The sequence below is a fragment of the Oryctolagus cuniculus genome, chromosome 11 (assembly GCF_051225735.1).
Source record: "Oryctolagus cuniculus isolate XC-2025 breed Fujian yellow rabbit chromosome 11, ASM5122573v1, whole genome shotgun sequence".
In the NCBI taxonomy this organism is placed as follows: Eukaryota; Metazoa; Chordata; class Mammalia; order Lagomorpha; family Leporidae; genus Oryctolagus; species Oryctolagus cuniculus.
Window position 1 is genome coordinate 121,232,685 of NC_142877.1, and position 18,084 is coordinate 121,250,768.

At 67.0% G+C, this 18,084-nt stretch overlaps 1 protein-coding gene across 7 annotated transcripts in view; it reads left to right on the forward strand.

Moving 5' to 3' along the window:
* GRAMD4 (GRAM domain containing 4) overlaps positions 1-18,084 on the forward strand; it is a 72,464-nt gene that overhangs the window by 49,265 nt on the left and 5,115 nt on the right. For all 7 annotated transcript variants that reach the window (XM_070053056.2, XM_051828127.3, XM_089307773.1 and 4 more), the window contains 11 exons: positions 4,723-4,843; positions 8,752-8,819; positions 10,518-10,650; positions 11,043-11,068; positions 11,503-11,594; positions 13,247-13,338; positions 14,215-14,263; positions 15,029-15,100; positions 15,382-15,425; positions 15,515-15,624; positions 17,670-17,824. In XM_070053056.2, the coding sequence (XP_069909157.1) occupies positions 4,723-4,843; positions 8,752-8,819; positions 10,518-10,650; positions 11,043-11,068; positions 11,503-11,594; positions 13,247-13,338; positions 14,215-14,263; positions 15,029-15,100; positions 15,382-15,425; positions 15,515-15,624; positions 17,670-17,824 (962 nt within the window). The remainder of the gene's footprint in view (positions 1-4,722; positions 4,844-8,751; positions 8,820-10,517; positions 10,651-11,042; positions 11,069-11,502; positions 11,595-13,246; positions 13,339-14,214; positions 14,264-15,028; positions 15,101-15,381; positions 15,426-15,514; positions 15,625-17,669; positions 17,825-18,084) is intronic.

Here is an 18,084-nt window from a genome sequence, read left to right on the forward strand (position 1 = left end):
GCGGCTCGAGGTTGAGGAGGTCCTGTGCTGGGGTCTGAGGGAGCCCAGGGCCTTGGTGGGGCCACGGCCGGTTTCAGGGCCTGGGTTCAGCACTCCGGAGGTGGCTGGGGATGGTGACTGTGCCGTGCTCTCGGCTCTGGTGGGAGGGCTGCCTCCGCCCTGACGGCTCTGGGGTCTGTCTTCTGGATGCGAGCATGGGCCTTTCTCTGTAGCGGGGCATCTCCCTCAGGGAGGAGGACAAGCCGATGCCAGCACCCAGTCGCCTTCCTGCTGTGGACGGAGGTGTCCAGGCCCTCCCTGCAGCCGCCCCAAGTGTCCCGTGTGTGGATCTGGCTGCCTTTTCAGTCTGGGGCACACCCTTGGTCCTGCTGGGAGCCGTCTGCTCAGAGAACCGGTGGGAGAGGCACAGTCAGGGCCCCCAGCTGGGGCTCTGGACCAAGGTGTCACCAGGAGCAGGCGCAGAGCCTGGGAGGCTGTCTCTAGGCTGACCCGGGGCACGTGACAGGCTGTGTCCATGTCACCCGCCCTAGGGGCTGCACAGAGAACCCAGCCCAGCCTGGGCAGGTTCAGGGTAGAGGCACAGGCAGCCTGGGCCGTGGGGGTGCTGGGGTCGGGGCAGGGCTGAGGGGCGTTTGTCAGGGAGACCCAGGCCAGGAGCACCCTATACTCGCCTCCGCCCCCCAGGTAGGGTGCCAGCAAATAGGCACGGTGCCTCCTGTGGGCCTGGGGAAGGGGTCTGTGTCCGCGTCTGTCCCAGAGTTGGTAGCGGCTGCTGTGGCCCCGGCTCTGCCCTGTGACGGAGCTGGGCATGAGTGACACCTCAGCGGGGCGGTGTCAGTCTCCCACCTCCCTTTTCCCACGCCGTAAACTCGTCTTTACGGGGGGGACACAGGAGCGGCAGGGGGAGGAGCTCCTGGGCTCCGGGCCTCTGCCCAAGCCTGGCTCCCGAGCCAGCCGCGTGGAGCTGCTCGCTGAAGGTGGGCTGAGCGTGCCTGTGGAGTCTGGCGGGCAGTCGGTCCATCCCCTGGCCCTGGGCTGAGCCCCTGCTCCATGCCAGGCCGGCTGCTTTCAGGTTTTCTGGAGGGGGCCTGGAGGCCCAGGGCCGTGGCCCCTCTCGGAGGAGGTGCCCCGAGGTGATGGGTTCCTTGTGTGTGGGGAAGTGGCTGTCCCTACTGAAGAGCCCAGAACCAGGCAGGGCCCAGCGTCTGGGGTCACCCCTGGGGGCCACTATCTTGGATCTGCCCTTGGGGAAGCCCCGGGAGTTAATCCTGGCGGGGTGGTGCCCCCAACACTCGGGCACCTGATGAAGGTGGGCCGGGGGCTGCAGGTGGCCGCCTGCTGCAGGTCCCGTGGGCATCGGGGCTCGTGGACTGGCCTCTGTGCTCCCCAAATGTGCTGTGTGGACAAGGACTGTCACCCACAGGACCCCAAGGGCCTCGAGTCCTCTGGGGCGGGGCCCCAGGGCCCCCAGGATGAGGCTGAAGCTGACAGCTCCGTGTCTGGGTGGACACCCTTCTGGTGGCCGGGACTGCTGGCTTCCCACTGCAGGGCGTGGCTGCTCCCCTGCTGTGTCGTCCCCCATTCTCTCTGGCTTCTCCCTGGGCCTGGAGCAGACACGGTGGTGACGTGGGTCCTCCCTCCTGCACCTGCTGGGTCCCGGGAGGTCACACCTGCGAGCCCTTGTGCACCTGCGCTGTCTCCTGAGGACCGCACCCCTCTTTTCCCCTAAGCCTTGACCCACCTGCTCCGGCACGTCCGGGAAGGAGCCTGCTCAACTGCTACACCCGCGCGGCAGCTCCCAAGGCACCCACGGTCCCTGGGTGAGCGTGTGCCCAGCCCGTCTTTCTGGGCGGCTGTTCTTGGCCTCATCCTACCACCCTGTGCCCATGGGCGCCAAGGCCCGTGGGCTGGGAGGATCCACGGCCTGATGGAGCCTGTGGTGAGCACTGTGGTTCAGATCCCGGGAGGCGCCTCCCTGTGGGGTTGGCCTGGCGTCCCCGTCCCTTGGGGAGCATCTATGAGCCGGCCGCACCGCGGGCTGAGCTGAGGGTGGGAGCGGGCGGAGGCTGTGTGGGAGGGCCCCGGGCACTCCAAATATTTACTCAGTGAGGGGCCCGGCACTCAGCAAGGCTAAATATTTTCCGAAGAGCTTCCTGACCCCTGGCCTCTCCCTGGGTCCACCGCAGCTGTTCTCTGCCTGGACGGGGTCCCCTGCGGCTTGTGGGCAGCTGCTCCTGCAAGTCGGCGTGCACCTTGGCCTGTGCTGCGTGGTCTCGGGCTTGGCCCCGTGCCCTCAGGTCTGGTGAGGTGGCCAGGACAGGAAACGAAGCCGCTGTGGTCACCCCGAGCAGCCCCGTCCCCTTGAGAGCAAGGACCCCAAGCCAGGGAGGGTCTCACCCGGCCCGCCAGCAAGGGGCCGGCCCCTCCCGCAGGTGTCAGTGGTGATGAGACCCCGGCGAGTGTGGCTGTCTCTTCCGGGTTCCAGTTGGTGACGGGGTGGCCTGTGCAGCCGAGACCAGGCTGACCAGAACGTGCCTGGCACCTGGAACAGCCGCCACCTCGGAGCACAGCCAGGGCAACCCTGGGTGGGGACAGTTCTCAGGTGACCCCACCGTGTCCTCGTAGGCACCACTGCCGGCGAGCCAGGCTTGGTTCCACCTGCACCGGCCCCAGCCCCAGCCCCGACCCCGGCCCTGCCTGGTGTTTGCTCTGCAGGCTGCTGCCTGAGCCATGGGGCCTCTGTCACCTGGAGGAGGAGCCTTGGGGGCGCTGCCCATGGGCTCTGCCCGGGTCACCGTCGCCCTCTCGAGGTTGTGACGGGAGCATGGGGTGGTGGCCTGGGTCCTGGCCCTCAGCTGCCCCTACTCCCTGTGTTTCCTGTGTCCCCTCCAGGTCGCAGCGGTGGGGCTCAGAGCTGGGCTTCCCCTCCTGTCTGTGCCGGCACCAGTGCTTCCTGGGGGCTCCACCGGGAGCACCGGATCTGCTGCAGCTCCAGGCGCCGCTGGCTGGGGGTGTGTGGCTCCTGCCCGCGAGCAGGACACCTGTGGCCCAGGTGCTGCTGAGAGCTCACTGCTCCTGGCTGGGGTGAGAGGGCCCCCGGAAGGCACAGAACCCGAGCCCCGAGTAGGAGAGCTCTGTCCGCAGTGGCCTGTGGGCTCCTTAGGTGAAGCTCGGACGCTGTGGCTTTCCCTGTGGCCTAGGTGCCCCTCCCCACATCGCCTCCATGTCCGCTGCCCCTCATCTGCCCTGTGACACCTGCTCTGCTCCAGGGCTGCCTGTGGCCGTCTCCTTCCCCAGAGATCTGGCCTTGTGCAGGTCACTTCCATGTCCCAAGTGTCCAGAGTGCCTGGCACATGAGGCCACCTCGTGCTTGTCCTGGGGGTGGTCACTGAAGCCACGTGGCCGTGGGGCTGGATTTGGGTGCCTCCCGGGTCGAGGTGGGCTCAGTTGGAGACCAGGGCGGGGCCAGAGCAGGTGCTTGGGCATCTCACACTCTGGGCAGTGGCGTGGCCTGTGTGACCTGCTCGGGACAGTGCTGGGCCCCAGGTGACAAGAGTGGGGTGGGCAGAGGTGAGTACCCCGTGTGCCTGGGCTGTCTCTTAGGGTGGGGTGTGGAGAGCCCAGAGGGACTGGCTGCGATGGAGACCGCTCCTTCAGGGGGTCCAGGCCCCCGGCCCCACCTCCGTCCCCGTGCTGGCTCGGGCGGGTGTGTGACCCCTGGCTGCCTGAGCTGTCCACTGTGGAGCGGAGCTGGGTAGCCCTGCTGGGGGCAGAGGTCACTGCGCAGGCCTTTGAGGAGTGTGAGGGAGGGCAGAAGGGGGCGGCAGGCTCGTGGACAGGTGACCCAGCGTGCACTGGCGGGACCCAGGGAGGAGGGGCAGGACCCGCCCTGCCGTGCTGTGTGTGCACCTGGGAATTGGACCTGGCTGGCCTGCAGCCCCCGCCCCACCCCCATCCCCACCCCCTGCCCTTGGGAGCCTTGGTGGGGGGCCCCAGGTGGCCTTGACAGCTGTCCTGGCCCGCCCCCATCCTGCCCCTCCCCTGCACGGAGCCCAGGCCCTCCCCCGGCTCCTCCAGCAGGGGTCTGGCTCCTGTTTGCTTTCTGCTGTGATTTGGGGGTGTTGCCGGCAGGGCCTGTGTCCTGCTCTGGGGGCCAGGCTTGCCCGCGGGGTCCAGGTGCTGGGGCTGTTTGCTCCTGGGCACCCTCGCCTCTCACTCTGAGTCTGTAGGCGGGGTGGACGCACAGTGGACACACTCCCCTGGTCTGAGGGGGGAGTGGACGTGGAGTGGCCGCCTGGGCTGGGGGGAGTGGACGCACGGTGGTCACCTGGCCTGAGGGGGGAGTGGACGCCTGGTGGTCGCCTGGGCTGAGGGGGGAGTGGACGTGGAGTGGCCGCCTGGGCTGGTGGGAGTGGACGCACGGTGATCACCTGGGCTGAGGGGGACTGGACACCTGGTGGTCGCCTGGGCTGAGGGGGGAGTGGACGCACGGTGGTCACTTGGGCAGGTGGGAGTGGACGCCTGGTGGTCGCCTGGGCTGAGGACAGAGTGGACGTGCAGTGGTCACCTGGGCTGAGGGGGAGTGGACGCGTGGTGGTCGCCTGGCCTAGGGACAGAGTGGACGTGCAGTGGTCACCTGGGCTGGTGGGAGTGGACGCGTGGTGGTCGCCTGGCCTGGGGACAGAGCGGACGTGCAGTGGGCACTGGCCTCTCCCCCTGCAGAGGAGGAACTCCGGAAGCTGCGAGAAGAAACCAACTCGGAGACGCTGCGGCAGGAGCTGGAGCGGGAGCGGCAGCGCAGGGCGGAGCTGGAGCAGAAGGTGCAGGAGGTGCTGCGGGCCAGGTGAGGCCCCTCCCCGCGCGCAGGGGTGCGTAGGGCCCGGCGAGCTCTCAGGCCCACGGTGGGGCACTGTGCCCGCTGTGCAGGTGCGCAGGGCCCGGCGAGCTCTCAGGCCCACGGTGGGGCCCCCTCCCTGCGCACAGGTGTGCAGGGCCTGGTGAGCTGCTCAGGCCCACGGTGGGGCCACCATGCCCGGTGCGCAGGGCTCAGCGAGCTCTCAGGCCCACGGTGAGGCCTCGTCCCTGTGCGCAGGTGTGCAGGGCCCGGCGAGCTGCTCAGGCCCACGGTGGGGCCCCTCCCCCCGCGCAGGTGCGCAGGGCCCCGCGAGCTGCTCAGGCCCACGGTGGGGCACCGTGCCCGACCCCCAGCCTGGGCTGGACCCATGGCGCCTGGGGAGCCTTGCTCTCGGTCCCAGAGGGCTTCAAGGGGGGCTGCGTCGTGGGTTCGAATCCTGCCTGTGGCTTCGGTCTGGGAAAGACCTGTGTCTCGGGGTCTCCTGGTGCAGGGGCTTCTGTGGCCCACCCGGACCCTACCCTGAGCACCCCCACTCCCCACCGTGTGCAGTGACCTTGGACGTCCCTGCCTTGGCCACACCCTCATCCTAGCAGGACCCCTCCTGGGGGGCGGTGACCCCTGAGCACCCTGAGCCCCCCGCTCACCCCGCCCCTGCCCCATGCCCCCAGCAGGAAGCAGGTCCCTCCTGAGCCATATGGCAAGTCGCAGACCACCCATGCACACAGTTACCCTCAGACTTCCCACCACACACCCACTGCCTGTGCACATGCGTGTGCATAACACATGCACACACGAGGACCCACAATGCACATACATGCCCTTGCATCTAAAGCCCACAGGCCCCTTGTCCCTCTGCACAGCATCCACAGCGGCACCGCAGGCTTGGGCCCGGCAGCTGCAGCCCCACCCCGATCACGCCAGGACCCTTGGCTGCTGCTGCCTCTGGACACCTGGGAGCCAGGTCTTCACTGTTAGGGCTTTGAGTGTCCAGCCTTCAGGGTGTGGACACCGCCTTTGGCCTAACACTGAGTGAGCGCACCCACGCGGGTTTGATTGTGGAAAGCCAGGCTCCTTTGTGTCCTGGGCCGGCCTCCCACTCCCTGTTGGGTCCTCCCTGTTGGTCAGCAGCTCCGAGAAGCCGGCAGCGCCTGGAGGGGGCCTCTCCACCTGTTCGGGGAGGAAGCAGCTGCACTGTGCTATTCTGTGCCCAGGCCTTAGGGGCAGGGTTCCTGTGCTGGCCCTCTGTGTTCCGTGGCGCAGAGGCAGAGCCGAGCGCTGCCCTTGCAGCTGGGCCCAGGGCCAGGGCCCGGAGTGGCCGCCTCTCCTGGAGGCTGAGCGCCCCCTGGTGGCGCCGGGCAGCGTGCTCAGCCTGACTGTGTTGCTGCCTGTCGGCCCCCGCAGCCGGGCTCCTGGGCGTGGACCGCCTTTCACCAGTGCCAGTGTGGAGGCCGTGCCTGGCCCGCGTCAGTTTGAGGGTGCAGAGGGACCCGTCCTGTGTGGGCTCCACCCTGGGACCCGCTTGGGCTGAGCAGCAAAGAGCAAGCGGGAAGGGTGTGGGGTCTTCTGGAGCCTGAAGGACAGGTGCAGGGAGGGGCAGGCTCGGTGGAGTGACCTGCTTTTCCCTGGTGCCCGTCCGCGAGGCTGTGGGCCACTTCACATGCCTGCAGGTACAGGCAGTCACACCATGCACACGCACGCACACACCATACCATGCACACGCACGTACACACCATACCAGGCACACACCATACCATGCACACGCACGCACATACCATACCATGCACACACATGCGCAGTCATACCCTGCACACACATGAACACACCATACCATGCACACACATGCACACACCATACCATGCACATGCATGCACACACCATACCATGCACACACACGCACACACCATACCATGCACACACATGTGCAGTCATACCGTGCACACACATGCACACATCATACCAGGCACACACCATACCAGGCACACACACGCACACACCATACCATGCACACACATGTGCAGTCATACCGTGCACACACATGCACACATCATACCATGCACACAGTTACCCCAGACTTCCCACCACGCACCCACTGCATGTGCACATGTGTGTGCATAACACACGCACACACAAGGACCCACAATGCACATACATGCCCTTGCATCTACACACATCACACTCGGAACCTTTATTTGGAAAATCTCCCCATGTCAAGCCTGCTTGTTAGCGGCACAGGCCTTCTCCAATTCTGGTCCGGCCACACCCAGTACCTGCCTGGGCCATCTTGGGGTCACCACCCCCCCCCCCCGTGGTTTCTTGGCCCCCTGCCCCTGACAGCCCCAGAGCTGGGAAGGTTGGGGGAGACCAGAGGGCAGCTGGCCAGGTCTGGCTGCCTCAGCGGGCTCACAGGGTCAGGGCCTCAGCAGGAGGGGCCAAGTGTGGGAACCAGGAGACCCTGCCGGCTGTCGGTGCCCCCCAGCCCCAGGCCCTGGGTTCCAGGCAGGCCTGAGCCAAGCTCAGCTCCTGGTCTTCCCCCTGATCGAGGCCAGGTAAGCGTGTGTGGCTCCCAGACGCCTGTGCACTCTGACGGCCCGCTTGCTGGGTGACCGGACCTCCTGTTCTCAGCGTGTCGCTCTCTGTGAGAAGCCAGCCTGCCGCACACACCTGTGCTGGGCCCCTGCGGAAGGGAGACGCCCCTGCAGCTGCAGCACCTGCTCCCAGGGGCAGCCCCTCCCCTGCAGGCCCCTTCGAGCACCTGCATGGCCAGGTGCCCGTCCCCGACAGGTGGCTGTGCTGGCGAGGCTCACCCAGCAGTGACCGGGCCTTGTTATTGCACACAGAGCAAGCCGGGCCAGCCACGGCTCGGCACTCGTCCCCCCCAGGACCACTGTGGCTTAGGTGTGGTCGCGCTCACGTCTTCGCTGTGCACACCGGCCCAGGTTTGGCAGGAGCCAGTGTTCGTGCTTCCTGGTTGAGTTGCTTCACCCGGAACCCCCAGCTCATCCAGGCCCACCTGCCCAAGAGCGGGGCTGCTGAGTCTCCTGCGCGCCCTTGGTCCCTGGTCCTGTCCCCGGCGACTCCGCCTCCTGGCAGGTCGCCCTGGGCGTGGTCAATTGAGCAGCCTCGGGTGGGCGCGTGGAGGCCTGGCCCCTCCTCACGACATGATTCCCCACTTTGGGACTCCACCCCCGCCTGCTACTCAGGTGCCAGCCCTGCCCACCGCTGTCCATGTTGTCCGTCCCGCTGTGTCCCCACAGATGACAGTGACAGGCGCAAGCCCGAGCTGGCTCCTGGGGCTGTGGTGTGAGCTCCTGCGACGTGAGCAGAGGGGGGCCACGCTCCCTCCTGGTCCCTCTGTGCCACTTCCAGCCCCCCCCCCAGGTCTGTGGGGAGCCGGTACGGCTGTGCCGCAGCTGTCGCCCAGGGCACTGCGGTGCGGTGGCCTGGGCCGGCTGGCTACAGGAGGCCGCGGCACCTGAGGGCAGGGTCTGGATCACCGCTGGGGAGGGTCTGGCAGGTGCTCAGGCGCTCCGCAGGCGGCCCCTCCCAGAGCTGGGACGTAGGCACAGGCAGCTGGCGGGCTGTCGTCCAGCCTGGGCCTTGCGGGGTGCGTGTCGTGTCTTTCCATTAAGAGACCGATGGACGTCGTCAGCCATTGACCGTGAGCCTGGCGAGAAAGAGAGGCCTCTGGCAGCTCGCACCGTTCACTTGTTGGTGAAAACACAGCGCGTGTGCCGTCAGACATCTCTGTGCGGGCCCTGCCGCCGTCACCAGGGATGGCCGGGGAGCCGGCTGACCCCAGCAGTGTGCGGCGCGCAGCCCGCGTGCGGCACTGGCCTGCCTGACGGATGCCGTCGGTGGGACTGACCGGCTTCTCGCCCTCTCTCCGTCTCTTTAAGAACCGAGGAGCAGACGGCACAGTCTCCGCAGGCACCGAAGGGGCAGGCCCCGGTCAGCAACGGGGCAGGTAGGCGCTATGGGCGGGCGGGCGGGCGGTGGGGTGGGTTTGTTCCCAGGACCTCGTGCACATCCGGGAGTCTGGAGCTGGGCCTGCGTTTCTCTCCGAGCTGCCGAGCTGCCGGGTCCTCAGAGCAAACGGCGGCCGTTGGGTCCCCGGCAAAGGGCCTGAGTGGGCGGCCGGGAGCTGCGGCCAGGACGTGGCTCAGCCCCGGGACGGAGCGGAGCCCTTGGCGCTGAGCTCGTCCTGTGCAGCACTGCGCGCCTTGCGGTCTGGGAGTGTCTCGGCCGCAGGCCCGTTGCCTCCCCGTGGTGACCATTCATGGGGACCCCTGCCTGTGCTGGGAGGGGCTGGAGAGCCGAGCCCAGGGCCCTGGGTCCCGGGACTTGGCCCCACCTGGTGTGGAGTCGGGAAACAGAGGCGGGGCTGGGGGCGGGGCTGGACCTCTCCCAGGGCGTGGCCTGGCAGAGTTTGACGTTTCTAACATCTTTCCCGGTTTTTAGATGGTGGGGGCAACCAGAGGACTTCCTGACCACGTGCGGGGGCTCCTCCCTGGTGGTGTGGGTTGGGGTCCCCATGAGCTCACCTGCACCGGCCCTGTGCCCCCTGGGCCCTGCCTGCTCAGCACGCAGCCCCTCACGTGTGCACATGCACACGCAGCCGCACAGGGGGCGCACACATATCCATGCATGCACGCTCATGCATACACACGCAACCCCCCACGGCGCACACACACACATGTACACACTTGTACACACGCACCCCCCTCAGCACACTCGCATGTACACACTCCCACATGTTCATACACATGCACCCCCCACGGCGTGCACAAACGTACACACCCCACACATGCTCATATACATGTACTCCCACACAGAGCACACACATACACACATTGCACACACACGTGTACACACACCCACACGCTCATGCACACCCCACCCTCACAGCACACACATACACATACTGCACACATGTATACACACCCACATGCTCATATAGACATGTGTACCCCAGCACACATGCTCACACACACACTGCATACATAACAGTGCACATATACACAGCACACACGCACGTGTACACACATGCTCACAGCACACACATACATACTGCACACTCAGCACATGCGTGTACACACACCCGCACGCTCATACACGTGCGCAGACGTCCCCACACATACAGCATGCACACGCCCTCACAGTGCATATGTTCACATATGTGCCCTCTACACACGCATGTGCACAGGCTCACACGCTCGTACACACACAGCAAGCACGCATAGACACACAGCACACACACACGTGCGTCCCCCACCTCTCAGACATGCCCCCCGCATGCACATACCTGCACACAGTCACACACTCGTTTGCACTACACACTCAGCCTCACACTTGCACTCATCACACATGCTTGCACACTCATTCCCTCACACAGGCTTGGGCGTGTGCACACGCCCACACACACTCCTCCATCTCCCCCTGGCTGTCCTCAGCGTCCACAGGGTGTGGGGTGCTGAGCCCACCCAGCCGCTTCCCAGACAAACCAGAGACAAAGGCAGGCTGACGTGGACCGCAGGGGGCCGAGGAGAGGCCTGGCCGGGCGCGCGCGGCGTCCGCGGCTCTGGCCTGCACTTGCGCCTTCAGTTCTCTGTGCCCCGAGATCCTGGGACCCACCCCATCGCGGGCCTCTGCCTCGTCCCCACAGAGCGCCGGGGCCAGGGGGTGCCCTCCCGCGTCCAGAAGTGGTTCTACGACAAGTTTGGGGAGTACGTGGAGGACTTCAGGTTCCAGCCCGAGGAGAGCACCGTGGAGACAGAGGAGCCCCTCAGTGCCCGGAGGTAGCGGGGGAGCCAGGGCGCCCAGAGCCCCTGCCCCGAGGTTTCGGTGTTCACCGGGCATGCGGAGCTGTTGGCGCGGCTCCCGGGGGCTGTGGAGCCGGCTCGGCCACGCCCCGCCTGCTCAAGGCCGGGCGCCCACTGCCCAGAGGCCACCCCCGCACTGGGTGGGCAGCTTGGGGTTCAGGGGTCTGGTCGGTAAATCCGGGCCGCCTACACGTGGCGCCGTCTTGCAGGGCACGGGTGGGAGGCCAGAGGGTGGTCCCGTTGTCCAGGAGGCCCCAGCCAGGGCCATCCCTGCCTGCAGGTGGACAGGTGCCAGGGGCTGTGGGTCAAGGGTGGGCAGCTGGCCGCCAAGTTGACCCGGGCACTCGTGTCTCTCCCCTCTCTCTCAGGCTAACTGAAAACATGAGACGACTAAGTGAGTACAGGCCCGGGCCCGCTGTGGGCGGGAGCGGGGGGGCAGGGTCCTGAGCTGCCTGGGACCACCGCCCCGACCCCGGGAGGAAGCCCGTTGTATCTGGGGGCCGAGGAAGGGTGGGGCCCTCCTTGGCCACTGCTGCCCTGTGGTCAGTGCAGAGTGTGTCCTCCGGTGTTTGGGGTGGGCAGTGGTCACTGCCGTGACTCCTCCCCTTGGGCGTGAGGTCAGAGGGCACTTCCCCGCGGGGACAGTGGGTAGCATCCAGGCCGGGGCCCGGCACAGCGGGAGCTGGCTGATGCCAGTTTTGGTCTTGGGTTGCTTGCTTTGGTTTCCGTCCCCTCCAGGGGCGGGGGCGGGGAGTTGGCCCGACGCCGAGTGCAGCCAGCAGGCTGTGCGGCTGACCCACTGGGCGCTGCGGCCTTTTCTGTCCCCAGAGCGCGGTGCCAAGCCCGTCACGAACTTTGTGAAGAACCTGTCTGCCTTGTCCGACTGGTACTCCATCTACACCTCTGCCATCGCCTTCACCGTGAGTGCTCCCCGGGGTGGGGCCCTGCAGCCACCCTCCCCCCACCCCTGCCCCCAGCCGCACTTCCTTGAGCATCAGAGACAGTCGCAGCCTCAGTTTGTTCACCTGTAAAGTGGGCACAGCGGAGCTGCTGTAGTTGGAGGACCAGCTCGGATTTGCTGGGTGTGGTCCTGTGTGGCACCTGGGACCCTGGACGCGTGTGGTGGTCGCTGTGTGCAGAGGCAGGTCCCTGCAGCAGTGTTCCCGGGAGGGGTCTTCGGGGCCTGCTCGCCAGCTTGCGGGAGCAGCCGAGGGGGCTCCTGACAGGTGCCCGGTGACCCTGGGGCCCCGGCCTGGCCTCCGAGAGCCACGGGACCTGGGAGGGTCAGGGGGACGTGGGGCTGGCATTGCTGGCAGCTCTGGAGACAGGAGGCCCGGCCACCTGCCAGTCCTGCAGCAGCTCCCAGCTGCTCCTCTCTGTCTCCCCTACCTGGTGCTCCACGGGGCCCCGGGACCCAGGGCTGGGAGGCACTGTGGTGTGAGAAGGACCAGGATGCACGCTGCCCCCACCTCCACCCCCACCCCTGCATTCTCGGGCACCACAGAGCTCCAGGAGGCAGCACCATCCCCGGCAGGTCCCCCGAACAAGTGGGGTCCCTGGGCAGATCCCCTGAACAAGCGGGGTCCCTGGGCAGGTCCCCCGAACAAGCCGGGTCCCTGGGCAGGTCCCCCGAACAGGCCGGGCCCCTGGGCAGGTCCCCCGAACAAGCCAGGTCCCTGGGCAGGTCCCCCGAACAGGCCGGGTCCCGGGGTGCAGGTCCCCTGAACAGGCCGGGTCCCTGGGCAGTTCCCCTGAATAAGCGGGGTCCCTGGGCAGGTCCCCCGAACAAGCGGGGTCCCTGGGCGGGTGTTCTGAACAGGCCGGGTCCCTGGGCAGGTCCCCCAGCAGGCCGGGTCCCGGGGTGCAGGTCCCCTGAATAGGCCGGGTCCCTGGGCAGTTCCCCCAACAGGCCGGTCTGGCTGGGAGAGCGGGTCTTTGCACACTGGCTGGTCGGGTGTGGCAGGAGATGCCAGTTTTAGCTGACCACCAGTGCCTTCTGCCACCTCAATACACCACTCCCTGAGGCCAGCGCTGCCTGGGCCCAGGCCCTGCGTGCAGTTCCGACCCACCTCCCGGCCACAGCTCCTGCCCCTCCAGGCATCTGCTGTGTGTCCTCAGCCCCGTGCCTGACACAGGTGGGCCGGACTGAAGTGGCCCCCTGCAGGTTCACTGGTGCTGAGCTGGAGTCGGGGGGACGCCTGGTCGGGGGTCTTGCTCTCTTCCTCCGATCCCAGCTGAGGGAGAGACAGAGAGAGGGCTTCCACCCACTGGTTCACTCCCACTTCCTGGGTGGAAGCCTGGAGCCAGGAGCTTCATCCGGGTCTCCCACACGGGTGCAGGGACCCAGCCACTTGAGCCATCTTCCACTGCTTTTCCCAGGCCATTGGATCAGGAATGGAGTAGCCGGGCCAGTGCCCGGATGGGATGCTGGCGTTGCAGGCGGCAGCTCTGCCCACTGTGCTCAGCGCCAGCCCCATGGTTTCTCTTAGTGGAGGGAGCGGCGGGAGGGCGGTAGCTTGCCCTGAACCAAAGGCCCGCTGCCCTAACCTCCCCTGCCCGCTCTCACCCACAGGTGTACATGAACGCCGTGTGGCACGGCTGGGCCATCCCCATGTTCTTATTTCTGGCAATTCTGAGGTTGTCCCTCAATTACCTCATCGCCAGGTAGGTGAGCAGGTGTTGCAGCCGCTTCATCCGCCGTGTGCCTGGCTGTGCCGCCTCCCTGTGTCACGCCACCAGGACACAGGATGTGCCAGGCACTGGCATTTGCAGGTGTCCTCTGGTAGGCTCCAGGACCCCTAGGCAGCACAGCCACCCGCCCTGGTTGTCTGGAGCTGCTGGCGGGTAGTCCCCAAATCACCCGCAGTCAAGGTCACCCAGCAGGGGGCAGGTGTGACTGCTGGGCGTGCCGGAGGTGCTGGGGTGCAGCGAGAGCGCTGGGGAGGGCAGCCTGTGTGCCGCACGTTGGCAGGCACTGGCCCCAGTCAACGTCTGCGCCACTCCACGGGTCTTCTGAGCACCCCTTTCCCTTGGAGGCTGTGGGAGGGGCTCACGGGGAGCCAGCACGCTGGGATGCACCCTTGTCCTGCGGTTGCCCCAGAGCGAGCTCACCCCTGGCTGGCGGGGAGCCTGGTACTGGTGCTCGCTCAGCTGCACCGGTCTCCTCCAGCCTGCTCCGTGCCCGGCTCCTGGGGGCGACTTTGCAGAAGGGGCGACGTTCAGAGCCCTGGACGGGTCGGCAGCCCCAGTCCTGGGCAGGGCCCGCCCACACACGTGGCGTCTCAGCTGATGCCCGTGCACCTCCTGCTGCTTTAAGTCTGTGCCCTCCACCGGGGGGTCTCCAGGGGAGGGGTTTGTTGGGGAAGGGACACAGAACCCCCACTCGGAGCTGGGAGTGGTCCTGGCGGTGCTGGAGGCCAAAGGCAGGGGCTCCCAGCAGCCCCTTCTCTGAGTCTGCCCGGCGTCGTGGGCCCTGCGCTGAGGCAGGGAGCGCAGGTGCAGACAGCGCTGCTGTTAAAACGCAGGTGCTTCCGTTGGCAGGGGCTGGCGGATACAGTGGAGCATTGTGCCGGAGGTGTCCGAGGCCGTGGTGAGTCCTGGAGGCAGAGGGTCCCTTCACCCATCTCTGCTGGGTCAGGCCTCACGGAGGTCTCAGCTGAGCCTGTGTGGACCCCACCAGGAGCCCTGGCCGGTGGGGTGGGGGGTGCATCACCTCCGGCCCAAGCCTGGCTGTAGGCGAAGCCCGTGGCCTGCCCGGGCGGCCTTGGCTGCCTTCCCCAGCAGGGCTGGCCGTGCTGACCCGAGGGGCCAGGTGGGAGGCGAGCAGGGCTGGACGAGCAGCTGTGTTTTCACGCAAGACTCTGTCCACGTCCTCCCCACTGCCCGGTTGATCAGTGGTTGCTCGGCGCACACTGCACACTGGCGTGGCTGCTTTTGCACTCAGGCTGCACGGCTGGAAAAGCCAAAAATTGTGCAGCTGTTTGCTCCAGAGGGAGATCCGGGGGCGGGGGGTGGGCAGGGCCGAGTGGGGCGGGTCCCAGCCTCATCCGAGGTCTGAGTAGGTCGTCCACGTGCAGACGGCAGGGACGGCCGCGGCCCTGAGCCTGCTCAGCGCTCCTTGCTGAATGAGTGACTCGCATCGGGATGGGGTGGGCCTCGGTCTCCCGCCTGTAAGGGGGAGGGGGCGCAGGTGCCCTGAGAATGAGTCAGAGTTTGGCTCAGCCCCCGAGGGCCGCCTCTGGGCACCCACTCTCCCAGCCATGCGGGGACATTAGGGCGACCACAGGTGCTTGGGGCTGGGAGCCTGCGTGCCATTAGATTCCGGTGGAAAATTCTCTCTCCCATTTGATTAAAGGAACCCCCGAAGGAGGACCTGACGGTGTCGGAGAAGTTCCAGCTGGTGCTGGACGTGGCCCAGAAAGCTCAGGTACCGCGCCGGGCCAGGCCCTCCGTGTCTCCCGCTTTGTCCAGTGCCCGTGGTGGGCCCGGGCGGCACGCCTGGGCTCCGGGCCTGGGCGCTCCTCCGTTCTGGCGGGCGGTCATCACCAGCGACCCTGAGGGGCAGGGTGCTCTCCTGGTGGAATCTGGCTGGTGGGCCGGGCCTTGTGCGGAAATCCAGACGCGGCCTGGGTCTCCAGTGAGTGGGGCCGCAGGCCCTCCCGCATGGCGCCGTGACTGACGGCCGTCCCCGGTTTCTTCTTCGCACAGAACCTGTTTGGCAAGATGGCGGACATCCTGGAGAAGATCAAGAAGTGAGTGATTGATGAGCACACACACCCCTGCCCCGCCCCGCCCCGCCGCGCCCCGCCCCGCCCTGCCTGACCTCCCCGTCTCCCCACAGCCTGTTCATGTGGGTCCAGCCCGAGATCACACAGAAGCTGTACGTGGCGCTGTGGGCTGCCTTCCTGGCCTCCTGCTTCTTCCCCTACCGCCTGGTGGGGCTCGCTGTAGGTAAGACGCGGTGCGGCGTGCAGGCTCGGAGGGGCCCGGCTTCACCCTGGCCTGCCGTCCTCTGCTGTTTGCCAGTGTTCGGGGAAGAGCCTGCCGGAAAGCCAGAGGCACGCAGAAAGCGCCGTCCTCAGCTTCTCGCGCCCCCTGGCTCCTGTCGTGCCCGTGGACCCGTCCACCCGTCCCTCGGGGACCCACGCTGGGTGCCTGCAGCTGGAGTCTCCAAGCGCTTGTGGGCCTTGGGTGGGGCCGAGAGCCCGGTTTGAGGTGCAGCGAGCTGGGTGGTAGCTGCCGTGTGAGGCCAAGTTCAAGTGCGCCTGAAGCACTTGTGTCTCCAGTTGGTCTCCTGGAAGCTGGCGGGGAGGACCGTGTTGTGTGGGGCCTGGAGCTTGGGAGTGGACACCACAGGAGCTGGCCTTGCGGGCCTTGTCCTCCTGGGCCAGGTCGAATTGCGGGGTTCACAAAGCATGCTTTTCCCGGGACATGAGCAGTGGAGACGGGGGTGGGGGGTGGGGGGCAGTTGCGTGCCGGAGTCCTCAGGCCAGGCCAGGCTCTGCAGGCTCGCTCAGTGAGCGTCCAGCCCTGCCCCCACAGCAGCAGGAGGGACAGTCCCCAAGGAAATCACGGAGCCGAGTTCCAGCGGCAGCAGGAGCTCGTGGGTGGCAGGTCCCGGGTGGACGGGCCCTCTTGGTGGCTTCCTGTGGCTCCGTCCCTGCCACCCAGACTGGATGCCAGAGTTCGTTTCCATCTCATCACTGGACATGTGCCCTTCCCGGCACTTACCTGGGTTTGTGCTTCTTGCTGGTTTACCTGTTGGCGGGTGAGACCGAGGGCAGGTGTGGCCTGTGGGAGTGGGTGTGCTGGGGCGGAGGGGCCCTGGCCGTGGGTCAGAGCTGCTGGGAAGGCAGAGCCAGGGGTTTGCAGGCAGGCAGATGGGCAAGGGGGAGGGGTTAAGGGGCTGCTGGCTTGCCGCACAGGCAGTGGCGCCCAAGGCGGGTGCCAGTGGTGAGCTGAGGCTTGAGGGAGATGATGGTTTGATTCTGGCGGGGGTGGGGGCCAGGCGTGCAGAGTGGTGCTGCCTGCCCTGGGTCTGAATGCACAGGACCCAGCCCTCGCCCGGAAGCTCAACCCGCGGGGCTGATGACCGTCTGGGAGCTTGCGGCTGGGGCTGGGAGCCCACCTGGGAGCTCCTGGCTGCACTGGGCTCAGGCTGCGGGTGCTGGTGTGGGAGGGCAGAGAGGCCACGGGGAGCCCGGGTGGTGGCCTGGCGGGGAGGGGAGGTGGGGCTGGGGAGGGGGTGGTGGAGGGTGCCGGCTTGCGTGAGTGGGAACACCCAGCAGCCCCTGGAGCATGGCTGGAGTGGGCTGAGCTGGGGGCAGCGGCTGTGATCCCATTGCAGGAGTGGCCCGAGACCCCGGCGTGGGGAGAGGTCCCGAGCTCTGAGCGGGGGGCCTCAGCAGAGTGGGGAAGCAGAGAGCTGAGCTGTGTCCAGCCCCTTGGGTGGCCCTGCTCACATTAAGAAGTTAAGAGAGGAACCATGAGGCCAAGGTCGCGGTCCATCCCCAGGGAGCTGTACCCAGCGTGCCCCGAGTCACTCCGTGTCCCAGCCTGGAGCCGGCACAGGCCCCGCTGGGCCCGAGCAGGGACACTGGGGCAGCGGCCTCCCGTCCCAGTGCTGTATCCCCCCCACCCCATGTCCTGAGGGGTCCTCAGTCTCCTCCCTGGGGGCAACAGGCTGGGGGCCCGTGCACTGTGGGGAGAAAGACAAAAACCTGTGCCAGTAGCACCTACGGGCACCTGGGCCGGCGCGGAGCCGCTGACCGGGGCGCGCTCCCTATCACCGCGGTGCGGTGGGAATCCATGGGAGTTCCCACGCTGTGGCGGGGTCAGACCTCAGGGCCGCGGAGATGGCGTGCACCAGCATGTCTGCATGCGTGACGCCAGGGCCCTGGCCCCAGCCCCACCTGCCCTGGGCGTCTGCTCAGGGGCCCTGGCCTCTCCCTGTCCCCCGTGGAGCTCGGGACAAAGCGGGACTCTGTCCCCTCCAGGGCTCTACGCGGGCATCAAGTTTTTCCTCATCGACTTCATCTTCAAGCGCTGCCCGCGGCTGCGCGCCAGGTACGACACGCCCTACATCATCTGGAAGAGCCTGCCCACCGACCCGCAGCTCAAGGAGCGCTCCGGCAACGCCGTGTCCCGCAGGGTGAGCCCCAGCCCACCCGTCCCTCCCGGCACCTTGGGAAGTGGGCAGCTCTCATATTTTGGGGGGTGGCCTTGAAACCACCAACTCAAAGCATTGAGAAACTGTCCCCTGCCATCTCCGGTCCTCTGCTGGGACCACACTGCCACGGGCGGCAGTTGGGCTGGACTGGGGGTCCCCACGGAGCCAGCTCGGGGCAGGAGGGTGTGCTGCTGAGAGCCGGAGCCTGGGGATGGGGGTACCCACCTCGCTCTGCTCCTGAC